At 48.3% G+C, this 13,403-nt stretch overlaps 2 protein-coding genes and 1 long non-coding RNA gene across 6 annotated transcripts; 1 reads left to right on the top strand and 2 right to left on the bottom strand.

The window, feature by feature from the left end:
- Nucleotides 1–204: 204 nt before the first annotated feature.
- Nucleotides 205–1,038, bottom strand: LOC139835707 (uncharacterized). The gene has a single exon (XM_071825571.1). It carries the CDS (start codon nucleotides 1,036–1,038, stop codon nucleotides 205–207), a length of 834 nt encoding a protein of 277 aa, XP_071681672.1.
- Nucleotides 1,039–1,103: 65 nt separating this feature from the next.
- Nucleotides 1,104–8,732, top strand: LOC127318392 (uncharacterized). 4 transcript variants are annotated; one of them, XR_007861843.1, is made up of 8 exons: nucleotides 1,104–4,683; nucleotides 4,984–5,361; nucleotides 5,476–5,547; nucleotides 5,623–6,939; nucleotides 7,745–7,830; nucleotides 7,924–8,019; nucleotides 8,107–8,397; nucleotides 8,494–8,732. It is a non-coding gene; the product is annotated as an uncharacterized lncRNA (long non-coding RNA). The 4 variants fall into 4 exon arrangements; XR_011752276.1 differs by having other exon boundaries at nucleotides 5,441–5,547; XR_011752275.1 differs by having other exon boundaries at nucleotides 4,984–5,547; nucleotides 5,623–6,769; nucleotides 6,848–6,939.
- Nucleotides 8,733–10,880: 2,148 nt separating this feature from the next.
- LOC127318388 (ACT domain-containing protein ACR6) lies at nucleotides 10,881–13,108 on the bottom strand. Its single transcript, XM_051348872.2, has 4 exons — nucleotides 12,879–13,108; nucleotides 12,499–12,659; nucleotides 12,323–12,390; nucleotides 10,881–12,239 (listed from the first exon to the last, which is right to left on the bottom strand). The coding sequence occupies exons 1-4, from the start codon at nucleotides 12,938–12,940 to the stop codon at nucleotides 11,184–11,186; spliced, it is 1,347 nt and encodes a 448-aa protein (XP_051204832.1). The 5' UTR covers nucleotides 12,941–13,108; the 3' UTR covers nucleotides 10,881–11,183.
- Nucleotides 13,109–13,403: the final 295 nt, after the last annotated feature.

Here is a 13,403-nt window from a genome sequence, read left to right as displayed (position 1 = left end):
GGCAGAGACGCACAAGACACCTCGGAGGCCAGACTCGCGCACAGCGCTCGCCCCTGAAGACGCCCAGCCGGAGGCAGCTCTCGAGCAAGGAGAAGGCCATGGACACGAGGACCCCGGCGTTCCTAAACGGTGAGAATTATGGTTAACTCTCCCTCTCCATGCAGCATACTCTTTTTTTTTTTTTGTGAAAGAGATATATATTGATTAAACCATGGAATTACAATCTCGCCGACAAAGCATCGGAATGTTTTCTGGTCCTGACCTTAGCCAGACCTCAGAACGCATCGAAGTGCGCCCAACAGCAGCTAAAGCGTGGCTAACTAAATTTTGCTCCCGCTTAATCTGAACTAACTTCACATCCACGGACTCCCTGATCAGAAGCTTGATTTCTCCAACTAGGGCAGACAAAGAAGATCTATCTCCCTCTCCAGATGACACCAATCTGACCACTTCGGACGCATCCGTTTCGACAATCACCGGTAGATTAGACCACTGCTTCGCCAAAGCTATACCCTCCATCACAGCTGCTAGTTCAGCTTCCAGCGCACATGAACAAGTGTTCAGGTAACGGCAGGAAGAGAAAATGATTTCACCTTCAGAGTTTCGCAACACCATCCCCGCGCCTCCAACTCCTTCCGCCTGCATGTACGAGCCATCGACATTGAGCTTGACCCAACCAGGGGACGGAGCTTGCCATCTCATGAATGTTTCATCTCTCTGCTTCTTCCTTTGTTGGTATGCACCTTGCTTGTCCCCAGGATATTGCACCACCATCTTCCCCTTTATAACGTCAGCTTGTGGAAATTGTTTGATCCCCAGTAGTGACTCCATATAACTGCAGAGAAACCGCCTTGAGCTCTCAATGCTAGGCGCCGGCTTGAGGTGGACAATTTCGTTGCGTACATGCCATATCCTCCAGAAAGTCATGAGGATCATGGCTCGCGTCGTGTCATCACGATTGTCCAGCATGTGCAGAAGCCATTCCGTCCCCGTGTTCTTCACCTCCTTTAGCGCCGGTATGTTCCACTTCTCCCTCATGGCCTCCCAGAGCGCCACCGCCGATGGGCACCTACAAAAGGTATGGAAAGTAGTTTCTCGTTCCACACCATGCAGCATACTCGCCGACCGGTGTCACTCGCCCTCATCCGCGGACGACAACGAAGTACAAGCGCCGGAGCTGCCGGCTCAACCCGGCGCTATCCGTCGCAGCGACAACGACGCCCGCGACGAAGCAGCCGGCTGCTGCTCGACGCCATCAACGCCATCTGCCGCAACGACAATGACGCTCGTGACGGGGCTGCCGGCGTGCTGCGCGGCGCCATCTTCATCACCCGTGAGGCACGGCGACATCTTTACCGCCCATGAGACGCGGCGGTGACGTCCTTGATGAGGCGGCCGGCATGCAGCGCGGCGCCATCTCAACCACCCGCGAGGCGCGATGATGACGAGTCCGTGCCAAGGCTGCAGGCATGCAGCCCGGCGCCATCTCCACCACCCGCGGGGCGCGTCGACGACGACGAGTCCGCACCGAGGCTGCCGGCATGCAGTGTGGCACCATCTCCACCACCCGCGAGGCGCGCCGACGATGACGAGTCCACACCGAGGCTGCCGGCGTGCAGCGTGGCACCATCTTCACCACACCACGAGACGTTGCGACGACGTCGTTGGCGAGGCTGCCGGCATTCAGCGCGGCGACGACATCCGTGTAGGGGCTGCTGGCGTGTAGCTCGGTGTCATCTCCAACTCCGCAAGCGACGTCCAAGGAACGACATCGCGTAGCCCAACGACATCTTCACCGCCCATGAGACGCGGCGGTGACGTCCTTGATGAGGCCGCCGGCGTGCAGCGCGGTGCCATCTTCACCACCCGTGAAGCGCGACGACGACGTCCGTGACGAGGCTGCCGGCTGCAGCACGGCGCCATCTTCATCACCCGTGAGGCGCGATGACGACAACCTTGATGAGGCGGCCGTCGTGCAGCGCGACGCCATCTTCAACTCTACACCATGCCACCAACGACAACGTCGGGGCTGCCGGTGTACAGTCCGGCGCCATCCGCCATGGCGAGGACGACGCCGACCTTGGCGAGGCTGCTGGCATGCATCGCGGCGCCATCTCCATGGCACCGACGAGCCTCGACGATGACGTCCACGACAAGGCTGTCGGCGTGTAGCACGGCGCCATAAACACCACTCCCGCGAGCCGCGACGGACGTCCGTGATGAGGCCACCGGCGTGTATCATGGCGCCATCAACACACCCACAAGCCGTGATGACGACATCTCCACCACCCGCGGGGCGCAGCGACGACATCCGTGTCGGGGCTGCTGGCGCGCGGCGCCATCTCCACCACCTGTGAGGCGCGATGGTGACGCCCATGAGGAGGCTGCCGACATACAGTGCGGCGCCCTCTCCATGATGCCCACGAGGCGAGAACGACGTCCGCAACGAGGCCGCCCGCGTGTATCGTGGCGCCACCTCCACCACAGCCTCCAAGCGCGACGACAACGAGTCCGTGTCAAGGCTGCCGGCGTGCAGCGCAACGCCGTCTTCACCATGCTGCGAGGCGACAATGTCTGCGCCAAGGCTGTCGGCGTGCAGCGCGGCGTCCTTTCCATGACACCCGCGAGGCGCGATGAAGGCGTTCGTGTTAGGGCTGCCCGCGCGCGTGAAGCAACGAGTGTAGCTAGCTAGTTCCTAAACTAGACTAGAGCAAACTCACTTCATCAAACGGATAAATACACCTACGTATCAGGGAGGGGCTCTACGTGCATATATGCGCCAGAGGTGCAACCTCAACTAGTACATGCGCTCATGAACCACGCGGTCCTAATCTTGGACACTCCTGTCAACGTCGAGCTGCTGCTAGCACGCGACGTCTCCACCAGCAGGCCTGAAGACGATGGCATCGTGGACTTCGGTGTACAGCTCGCCGAGGCCTCTTCTGGTGTGGAGCTTGTCGGCGTCGAGGTGTTGCCGGCGCGCAGTCCGGCCATGGATGCACTGGACTTGGCGTGACTCTCGTGGCCGCCACACCGTCGGGAGCTCGGCACGACTCATGGTGTCGTATGCGGTCAAGACCCACCAAAAGCTGGAGAGAATGAACTCCATGCCATCCCGCAGCTCGAGCGCCTCGCTCATCCGTGGCCTACCTACCGGCAGGAGTTGCTACCATGTACTGATGTTAAATACATCATGTATCCACGAACGTACATGAGACCAAAGGAGCGCGCGCTCTTGGCACTCTCAACTACTCCACGACCCCTCGATGAGGTTTCGAGCAAGGCGCCATACCAACCAAATCACCACCAACCTGAGAGTTATTCTAGGCGGGCGTTCGCTAGCCACACCGACGTGGCTCCATGCGGACGAACCTTCCTAGTCGTGAAAACATCTTCCACAACACTTCTCCGCGAGCCCGTGAGATGGCGTCTTTGACTACGTCGACGGCCATGAACTTGGCGTCAGGCCCAAGACGCCGACCACACCGGCCATGCCGACATGAGCTTGTGTTGGTTTTACACCGACGCCGGTCTCCCGATAATTTACTCCCGCGAGGCATACCCCTTATGCACCCCGACGATGCCGCTAAGTCGTCAAGATGTCCTAGCTAAATGGACTGCATCATGCTACTTCAACAACAATCATCATCGCCGCTCAAGACCGACGAGGCGCGACGGCAAGGGCGGGCGAGGCCGCAGCACAGGCCACGCTTACAGCGGCGCGTGTACCGACGAGGACACGGGCTCTGCCGCTGCCCACACACATATTCACCACCATCATGCATGCAGAACGTGAAGCGAAGACGACGAAGACGACCACACGGCTTAATCGGAAGTGTCTCGCGGCGTAACCCGCGGGAGTAATTAACCGGGAGCCTTCCGAGGCCCGGGGAATCAGGAGACTGCAATCGCTCTAGTCAGGCTGGCCGCGCTAGTAGGCCACGGAGCGTACACACATGGGAATTGTATTTGTTATTTATATGATTAATGAAATACTGTTCCCGCATCTCTTTTGTTTCTTTGTGTATACTTATACACTGGCACGCCCGCATCTTTTTCTTTTACCGATCCCCGGTGCGCGTGAGAGAACGACGCCCTTCCGCCCTACTCGCGGGAGTCGTCCGTACGTTTTTCTCGTGTCAAACAATTATATGTCTCTTTTTCATTGATTAAGTTGATGCAAATAGCACTGATTTTGTGCCTACTTTCTGGGAGAAATACTCTCAGATTGCTTGAAATGATGGGCTGGCTGACCATTTGCATATTCTGCAATTTTCTTTGGATTTGGATATCTGCAGTACTTCTCATTGTCTTCTTATATCGTCACTATGATGAAACCAAATACCACTTGCACCTGTGTGCACGTCTGATGTTTTTCTGCATATTATGTAGCTGGTAATACTGACCAAATTTAATCGATAGTTCTACCTGATATTATGGTGCATTCTCGTTCATCTCAATATATATCATTAACTGATGTTATGACCCATATTGTTTGATGGTCTGGGCTATTACCTTGCTTGCTCCAGATCCATTTGATTATTGTCTGCCTCCTAATTTACTATTGTTTATCAGGGTTCAAGCAAGTCCCTAGCAGATATGGGTCAAGTGATGATGATTATGCGGATTCTGATGACACTACACCTGAACACCAAATTATTGGTCACCTGTTCTGCATCTCTGGTATTCTAATAAAGCTACCAGTAATCCCTATATTGCATATACAACATGAGTACGAACTAGAAAGGAATTCGCATCCGTGTCGGTAAGGTAGTACATGCACTCAATTAGTGGATCCTAGGTTACAATGACATCTGACTGATGCACCTGTTGGATACTCGCTTACGGGTTTGTTGAAAATAGAAACCTGGAGAGTGCAACTTAATTGTGCTTTAGTTGGTTAATCTGTGAAATTAATTTGTTCCCCGATTCTTGCATTAGTTAATTGATCAACTTTTTAACTTGAGTGTGATTTAATTTCAGGGTCACATATGGGCATAGGACCTGTTACAACAAATACTTCACCACCGGCTGGAAAAATTTGGGTACATTCTGGACAATGTAAGATGTTGAATGATAATACGCCCGTATTTTTTTTAGACTAACAGGGAGCGCTCCCCAGCTCCATCTTCTTTTTATTGAAAATGAAGCACATAAGCGTTTTCGCCCGTATTATTTTGGGTGTTATGTGGTGTCAGATTACGCAAGCATCGGAATTTTGAACGAAAATAGTGGCCTTAGGGTCCTCATAATGGAGATAATACCCAGTCAAGCCCGGTCGACTATGCGAGCCCTCGATTCTAAGGTAGCTCCACTATTTGTGTGCCTTGCTTTTCTTGTCCATGTTGCCTTGCCTTGATGGTATGAACCCAGCCATATGGTATCAGGATGGTCTTAATTCTCTTATGGGTTTGATTTTTGAGTATAATTTTATGATTAGACCTAGGCCTGAAACTATTAGAAGAGTTGTTCCAGATCTAAAACTATTAAAAGAGCTATATATGGTACCTATTTCTCGGAGCAGTGAGGTTCCTGTTTCTGTTCCAGGTACTATTATCGTTGATGCCATTTATTTAAAAGCTAACTCCATACACAATACAATTTTAGATATGAAGTTTTCAGGCTAAGAAAATGAACTTTTGTTCATAAGATGTTAGCAACTCTAAAACATGGAGAGTTGTTCATCGTGAATTTATTTGAATAAATTGAGGCATCTAGCTTGGGTTCATCTAAAAAAAAGTACATTATGATGCTAATAACATAGTACAGTTTATGTTTATACATTGTTTGGATGATGCTTGCATTAGAAAATTCATGCGCATCAAGGAGTTCATTTCTTGGATGATGTTTGTGCTGAATACCATGTCACACTACAAGAGCCTGAGGGCGTGCAGATTGTTTGCCTTTTCTGTTTCAGAACAGCTAGGCATTACTAATTTTGGTTGATGAATCACTCCCTCATTTAATAAAAAAATGCCTGGCTGTTTTGAGATAATTAAGACATGCAAATTTCATGGACATGATCTGATTGAATCAAATAGGAATTCATGAAGACAGGCTTGTTTCATGTCCTAATGTACTTTCTATGCCAAGTATTTTACCCGCTGAATTCATTTTGAGTCTTTCTGTTGTAGTTGTAGCACTTCATGAAGACAGGCTTGTTTCATGTCCTAATGTACTTTCTATGCCAAGTATTTTATCCGTTGAATTCTTTTTGAGTCTTTCTGTTGTAGTTGTACCACTTCATGTTGCCCATGATACTACTGTAGGACAATGATGATATCTTCTTAGCCATGTGGTCTTGACTTGCAAGGTTTAGGAAATTCACTGTGATATTTTTACGATTTTAGAACCTCGATACATCCCATCTCTCTCATGATAGCTACACCTTCTCCTTCCATGAAATTTACTTAATTTGGAAGACGACACATATAAAACCTGCTATTGGTGAAGTATTAGACACGCATGTCCAGAATTATGCAGACAATTCTAGATATTCTTGGCTATTTTTGTTCTGGTAGAAATAGATAAGTCTGTCCATTCTGAACTGAACTTGGCACAAGGAAATTCTTTTGATTAAAGAAAAGTTTCTGCCTTATCAGAGGTCTACTTAATTTTTATCTGTTAGTGGTAGTATTTTAAATGTAACCGAGTTACTGCTAAGTTCATAATATTTGGAAAAATGTTGAATGCTTATTTTATCAGCAACAACTTCTAATCTGCACTCTTTGTAAGGTGTTCACGATATCTTGCATCGGCACTTGAGCAGGTACTGTTCCTTTTCTCTATGTATCATCACATTTGAGAAATTTTCCTGTTTGATGTCATGGTGTTACCTTATTGGTAGGCCGACAGGGATTGTGATTTGTGAGGAGAGACCGAGACAGAAGGAGAGTTGGGTAGAGGAAGGGCAAGGGAGGACATACCACGATCTGCAAGGTAACAATCCTTGTATAGTCGAACGATTTGTATCATTTATGCTTTTGCAACATGCTTATTTTCAAGAATAACTAGGTATTTTTTTCTCCTGCATGTATTGTCGTATTGATTTGCCCCATCATTTGAAAATATTAGTTAAACTAGATGGTGTTGGCCGTTGATTGAGTATTAGATATAATTCGTTGTGATTCACTCGTTCAATGCTCTGCCCCATAGTATGTTGAGGCTACATTTTCATTTAATATTCCCTCTTACACAGTTCGCTAAAATCAAATAAAGAATTTCCATCATCCTGGACCGCATCATTGAATTGGAGCTTACATGATGTAGCCTTTTCAGATGATTTTGATTTTTTCCCCATGTTAGATTTTGGATTTATGTTACCCGGTCATGCTTTGACTATTCTATCATACATTCATTTTTTACTTAACTAATTTTTCAAGGTATTTATCTTTATGAATCAAATTAGTTACTAAGATGGATACATCCTTTAGGTGTCATACCATAGTTGAAAAGGTGCATAAGTTCATAAAACAAATAATAAAAAGGGTACATGTACCGTACCATGATTTGTGGCATATAACCATCAATTTCAGAAAGCGTTCATGGAACAAGGAAGCAAAGGATTTGTGGCATATAACTATCATGCTACTTGAAAACCTAATCATGGATCTTTTCATCCATGTAGTCGATGATGGGGGCTCCACTAATATGTAGTTGGTCTGTATAGTCTGCTGATTTGGCATACCAAGGGGAAATGCTTTGATATTAACTGTTTTTTCACTCATCCACACTATGATTACAGTACCATGGAGGCTGATGATGAGCATGCGTGTGGACCCCTCTTTGTACCTATGCAACATCCTAGGCTTCTTTGGCTTAGACGAAGGAGTATATCTCCTTGTACTCTTCCATATTATTTTTCGCTATCTTCGACTACTATTTTTTTACATGCCGTCCATTGTTGTGTTTGTTTTCGAGAAGGAAGACTTTTGTTGCCGCTCCTTTCCCCTGCCCACGCTGTAGCTAATCGAAAAGATCGCAGCCTGATCATTGATTCAAACTGTTCTAGGTTTAAAGGTGGTGTTAACATTGCTTCCTAACACATTGCTTTTCATTCTTCTTGAGATGTTCTGATTAATTATATTTATCTTCCTTTCTCTCCAGGTCATGTTTTACATGTTACGGTGCCTTCGGTTCGTAACAGTGAAGCCAATGGACATGCAGTTCAGCTGGCGGACAACATATTTGGCAAGGATACACCAGTTGTCCCAGAAATAGCTGCCGAACATTTGCCTATATATGCTAAGTGATAAAAAGTGGGTCATTCTTCACTGATCACTTTTGCATATGTTCAACATGAATTGACAAAAGATATACATGCAGATATGGAACAAACCCTGTAGAAGACGTGACCAATGCAGATGGCAAGAAAAACATCACTTAATTCCCTGTTAGGTGAGTTCCCGCCTTTCATGTGAAAATGATGTCAAGTCTGTGTTACTTACCATTTGGTTGGACTTATCATTGATTGTTACGTGATTTGCTTTTCAGGAGAGTTGCCTAATAGGTAGCATATGTCACCAATAGCTGTTTTCTTCCTGCTATCTACGTGCCGTGGGAAATTAGAGTTATGTTCCTCTCTTTTGCTATGGTATTGTGCTACGAATCAAGTGTCTGATGCTTCTGGGTTGTGCAAAGAGCCATGTGTATATTCATGGTTTACTACCTGTCTGCTCCGCTCTCATTTTTAGTTCTTTGTAGCTTTTACTACCTCTCATATTCTGTTTGGGTTCTAGGTGTGCTTAAAATTTATAAGAAATGAATTATCATATTGGCAGCTACTTTAATCACCATTATATACGAAATAGATATTGGTATAAGTTTCACGGGATCGTGCGCCAAGGCGCACATTTAAATCTAGTAAAAATGAATGGCACCTAAGTTGGGAAGAACTGAGATGGGTTGAGTTTTCACATGCTATGTGTGCAAATCTTAAAAATGAGACCTGTGTCGTGCGATTGGGTTCCAAATGGTCAAATCGCGAGCTCCATCTCACATCGTCTTCTCACTCGCACAGGAGCTGTCTCCATCTAAATCTTGGGCATTCTCCAGACCGAACGCTTGCACGGCACGGCGAATGTTTTTATACACGATCAAGTGAGGCCACAACGAGTTGCGTTCCCGTCGATGCCCTTTTTTCAAGGATACATCCTCGACAAATTAGAACTTACTTAACAACCTCTTATTATGGGTTCTTAATATCCTAGTCAGCATTTGGAGAGTTTTCATGTTCGACTCACACAGGAGCGAAATGGGTGCACAGTTGGCGCGGGCGATAAGACAGACCACGCCGCGCTTGAGTGCAGTTCAGCCATCTGCATCTGCATCTGAACCTGAAGAGTAAATAGACAACTTCCTTGCAGAACATAAAAGTGAAGATGCTACTACAAGTATTTACACGTTTTCTCCATTCATCCATTTTTCAATGGAAGCCTGCAAATCTGAAAATGGAAGCATGTGCCATGCGATTGGTTCCCAATGGTCAGATCATCAGCTCATCTCCTTGATTGACGAACTTTTGATCCAAATAATGGATTTTCCTTGCATGTTTTTTCTTTCGTGTGTATGATCAGATTAGTTTTTTTAGCGGAATGTATGATCAGATTAGTTGATCTCCCTCATTATCAGATTGAAATGTCGTGTGGTGGCATTGAGTTGATTTTTGGAGACAAACCCAGCATTCTGATTTCTCGCCTTCTCTGTGACGGGCTGGCAGTTGGCCTTCCGCCGCTCTATTGGTCCTGAAGAGCTGGCCCAGTGAGATCTGTTATTGCATGAAATTGAAGATATCAACCCCCATCGTGGAATTGGGCTCGGTTTCCTGGGCCCTTGAGCCCCTCTAGGTAATTTTTGGTGTCCTCGCTTTACAGAAAGATTTTTTTCAAGGGGACAAACCGCGCCATGCTCTAGTTCTTTAGCAAGCCAAAGATACCTCTAAAACTTACTCTAAGAAAATACTTTGAAGCTTGCCAGAGGCAGGCTTCTTATCAGTAAACAAATCGACAAGATAGTTCCTCATATAGAAAATTGGCCTTCTAGGGAGCCACCGCTGAAGATAGTAGGCTTCTTATCAATGAACAAATAACATATCGGGGTTCGATTTGATACTCCCTCGTTCTGATTTACACGACGCCCACACAGTGTGAGGTCCGAGTTTGGTCAGTAATTTGATCAACGAAAAGCGGTATAGCAAAAAAGAAATTATAATGTTTGACTTGTATTTGAACAAATTTACCACTGCGGTATAAATTGTATGACACATAACTCATATGCTCTTGAGTCTTGATCTAATTGATGGTGAAACTCAAATGAAGAAATACGAGGGCCCTATGCAAACTGGGATGGGGGACTATAAGTTGTTTTCTATTCCTTACAGTCAACATTTCTTTCCAGTAGTATTTTTTTTTTTTGGTTTTTGAAGTGTGCCAGTAGTAATTTCTTTTCACATAACTATTTTATGCTTCACCTGTAATTTTGTATTTGTCATTTTGTCCTGCAGAACCAATTCTATTCCAACGATTATTTCTTCGGATTGTCTCTGCTTAACTGTGTTGCAAACTTACTTAACAACAACCTCTTATATGTGGGTTCTTATATGGTCGTCAGCATCTGGAGAGTTTTCATGTTCTGACTCATGGTGGTGCGAAATTGATGTACAATTCGCTCGGGCAACACACAGACCAGGGGTGCATGAGTGCAGTTCAGCCATCTGCATCTACTCCCGTATACTACTAGTAAATACTCCCTCCGTTCAATGAATGCTGTCTGAAATTTGTTAAGATTTGAACGTAGTTTTGATAAATCTGAGACAATCTTCGTGGGACGAAGGGAGTACACAATTTATTTGCAAAACATAAAACTGAAGATGCTACTACAAGTATTTACAAGTTTTCTCCATTCATCCATTTTTTCAGCAAGAAGATATGTACAAGATGAGTATTTACAGAGAATATAGAACAAACCCAATTCCAGTATACCCAACCTAAGCTAGTTGCTATGATGCTATCCTTACCGAGCTGATCTACCAATTTCTTTTCTGAGCTAGCTTGTACCACTACTCTGTCTGCAATGACCTATCTACACCCAGACTAGCTTGATCATCGTCATCATCTTCTCCTGTGACAGGGAGGACTGTACTAATATTTACACTGAAATCTGTATCCTATATATGACATGGTCTCCTAGTAGAGCTTGATGAGGCCGAAGCTCTGGAAGGGGCGGTAGAATTTGAAGAGGTTCCCGAAGAGGAACGCCGTCGACCCAGCGGCAACGTCGGACGATGATCCGCCGTCGTCGACGAACGGGTTGTTCTTCACTCTTAGCGTGGCTTCGCCGATCTGCGCACGGATGGTCTCGATCGTCTTGGGCTCCACGGGGTGGCCCTGCGGGTCCGACAGGTAGAAGGTGTCGACGGCCTCCCCTCCCTCCGACGATATCTCGGCGCGGCGGATGGTGAGCCCGTTCTCCCGGAAGATGCGGGTGATGTCGGAGAGCAGCCCGGCGCGGTCGTCGGTGCGGACCTCCAGCTCCAGCCCGTCGGCGGTGCGGCGCTCGACGGCGGCCTCGAGGCACTCGACGACGCGCCGGCGCTCGGCGTCGGAGCTGACCGGGTGGCCGTCGAGGTGGCGGATGTAGTACTCCTGGTAGGCGCCGTCGCCGTGCTCGGTGCTGACGGTGCCGTGATGGACGACGTACCCCATGTCGGTGATGGTGCAGACGGTGTCGAACAGCAGCTTGGGCCGGTCCCGGCACCGGACCACCACGACGGTGTACCCGCGCTCGGCGCAGTGCGTCACGGAGACCTCCGTCCGCGGGTCCGGCCGCCCGGCCCCGGCGGCGCTGTAGTCCCGGTCCTCGAACATCATTTGGTGCAGGCGGCGCTCCTTGTGCGTCAGGCTCGCCGCGGCTTCCGCGGCGCGCACGCCGTGCTGCCCGCGCAGCAGGTTGCCGAGCCGCCCGCTGATGTCGGCGATGCGGGCGTGGTCTACGATGGCGCCGCCGCCCGATGACTTGGTGGCTGCGTCCGTGACCTGGACGACGGCGGCCACGCGCGTGTTGTGCGTCCACAGCTCGGCGCTCCGGACCGCGCACTTCAGCCCGGCAAGCACCGCGCATACCTCGGACAGCAGGCCCGGGCGGTCGGTGCCCGTAAGCTCGATGGACGTGTACTCCTCCGACGGAACGATGCCCACCGTGTTGCGCACCTCCGGGTAGTAGCAGTCCTCCGCCTCCAGCGTCTGCAGCCATGAATTCGATCCTCAAAAACTCGTTCTTGGTACTAGTATTCAACCATCGGCCATTAATTAGCAAGGGAAATTACCGTTTGGATGTAGGAGATGGTTGGTTTGTCAAGGATCTTTCGCCCATCACGGTCAGTGACATTAAACACTGCGGATATCAAGGGAAACCGAAAATTGTCAGAATCCGTGGAGATTGGCTATGCCGGAGGCGGAGGGGTAAAGAATTCATAAGGTCACGGCGATTGGGTGCACTCACCATCCATGAACCAGTTTCCGTCGGAGGAGAAGTAGGCCTTGCGGATGACGAGGTTGAGGTCGGCGATGACCTGGACGACGGCGAGGAGCGTGCCGTGGCTGTTGACGCTGTCCACCCTGATGACCGTCGCGTCGTCGGAGGCATCGTTGTCGATCACAACCCTGCAAGCAACAACACGAGAACATCAGGCCGGGGCAGAGCAAAGGATGGAACAGGGGATTTCCAAAGCCCAGAGCAGATGCAAAAATCATTTTGGTTCCTTCGGTGATTTGCGGAGGAAAAGACACCAACAAATGGAATCCAGAATCAATCAAAATTGATTTCAAGAAACAAAACTTCACAAACCAAAAAAATAAAGAGTGAGCAAATCGATTGCTCACCTCGGCGGGTTCATTCCCCGGACGAGCTTGGCATACTCGTCGTGGTCGTCAGCGCTACCCATGGCTGACCCAAGCTCACTTGCATCAACAGCTTCACTCGGCACGAACAGAGAGTCAGTCAGGCGGCAGGGAAGAAGAGACGTGGAAGCAGAGAGAGAGAGAGAGAGAGAGCTTGTGTGTGATAAGCTGGGGTGAGCCCGGACAGACAACCGGCGGAAAGCCTCTCTACTCCGGTGGCTTTTATGTGAGGCGGCGAGCAAGGATGCGCGCGTGCCGATGGCGATGGATTCAGTTGGGTCTATAATTGGGCAGGGCGGATACACATGTCGGGATGGTGAATCACAGTTAAACCGGCAGGTGATTAATTGGTAATCAGAAATATCCCAATTGTGGGTGATATTGCGAGGAGCGTTTCTTTCCCGGACTTGTCAACTTTTATGCTTTTTTTTTTCCTTTTCCTTTTGTGAAGTTGTCCCTTATCCTGATTTCGACTAAATGATAGTAATATTAGCAAGTAGTGAGGGC

Source organism: Lolium perenne, chromosome 2, assembly GCF_019359855.2.
Source record: "Lolium perenne isolate Kyuss_39 chromosome 2, Kyuss_2.0, whole genome shotgun sequence".
Taxonomy (NCBI): Eukaryota; Viridiplantae; Streptophyta; class Magnoliopsida; order Poales; family Poaceae; genus Lolium; species Lolium perenne.
This window is presented reverse-complemented; position numbering and strand designations above follow the sequence as displayed.

What these genes read in the sequence shown, in the direction of transcription:
- LOC139835707 (XM_071825571.1), bottom strand. Translation starts at nt 1,038, where the DNA reads ATGAGGGAGAAGTGGAACATACCGGCGCTAAAGGAGGTGAAGAACACG.
- LOC127318388 (XM_051348872.2), bottom strand. Translation starts at nt 12,940, where the DNA reads ATGGGTAGCGCTGACGACCACGACGAGTATGCCAAGCTCGTCCGGGGA. An exon ending in CGGGGAATGAACCCGCCGAG is followed by an intron (nt 12,660 to 12,878) that starts GTGAGCAATCGA and finishes TGTTGCTTGCAG; the next exon opens with GGTTGTGATCGACAACGATG. An exon ending in CCATCTCCTACATCCAAACG is followed by an intron (nt 12,240 to 12,322) that starts GTAATTTCCCTT and finishes TCATGGCTGCAG; the next exon opens with ACGCTGGAGGCGGAGGACTG.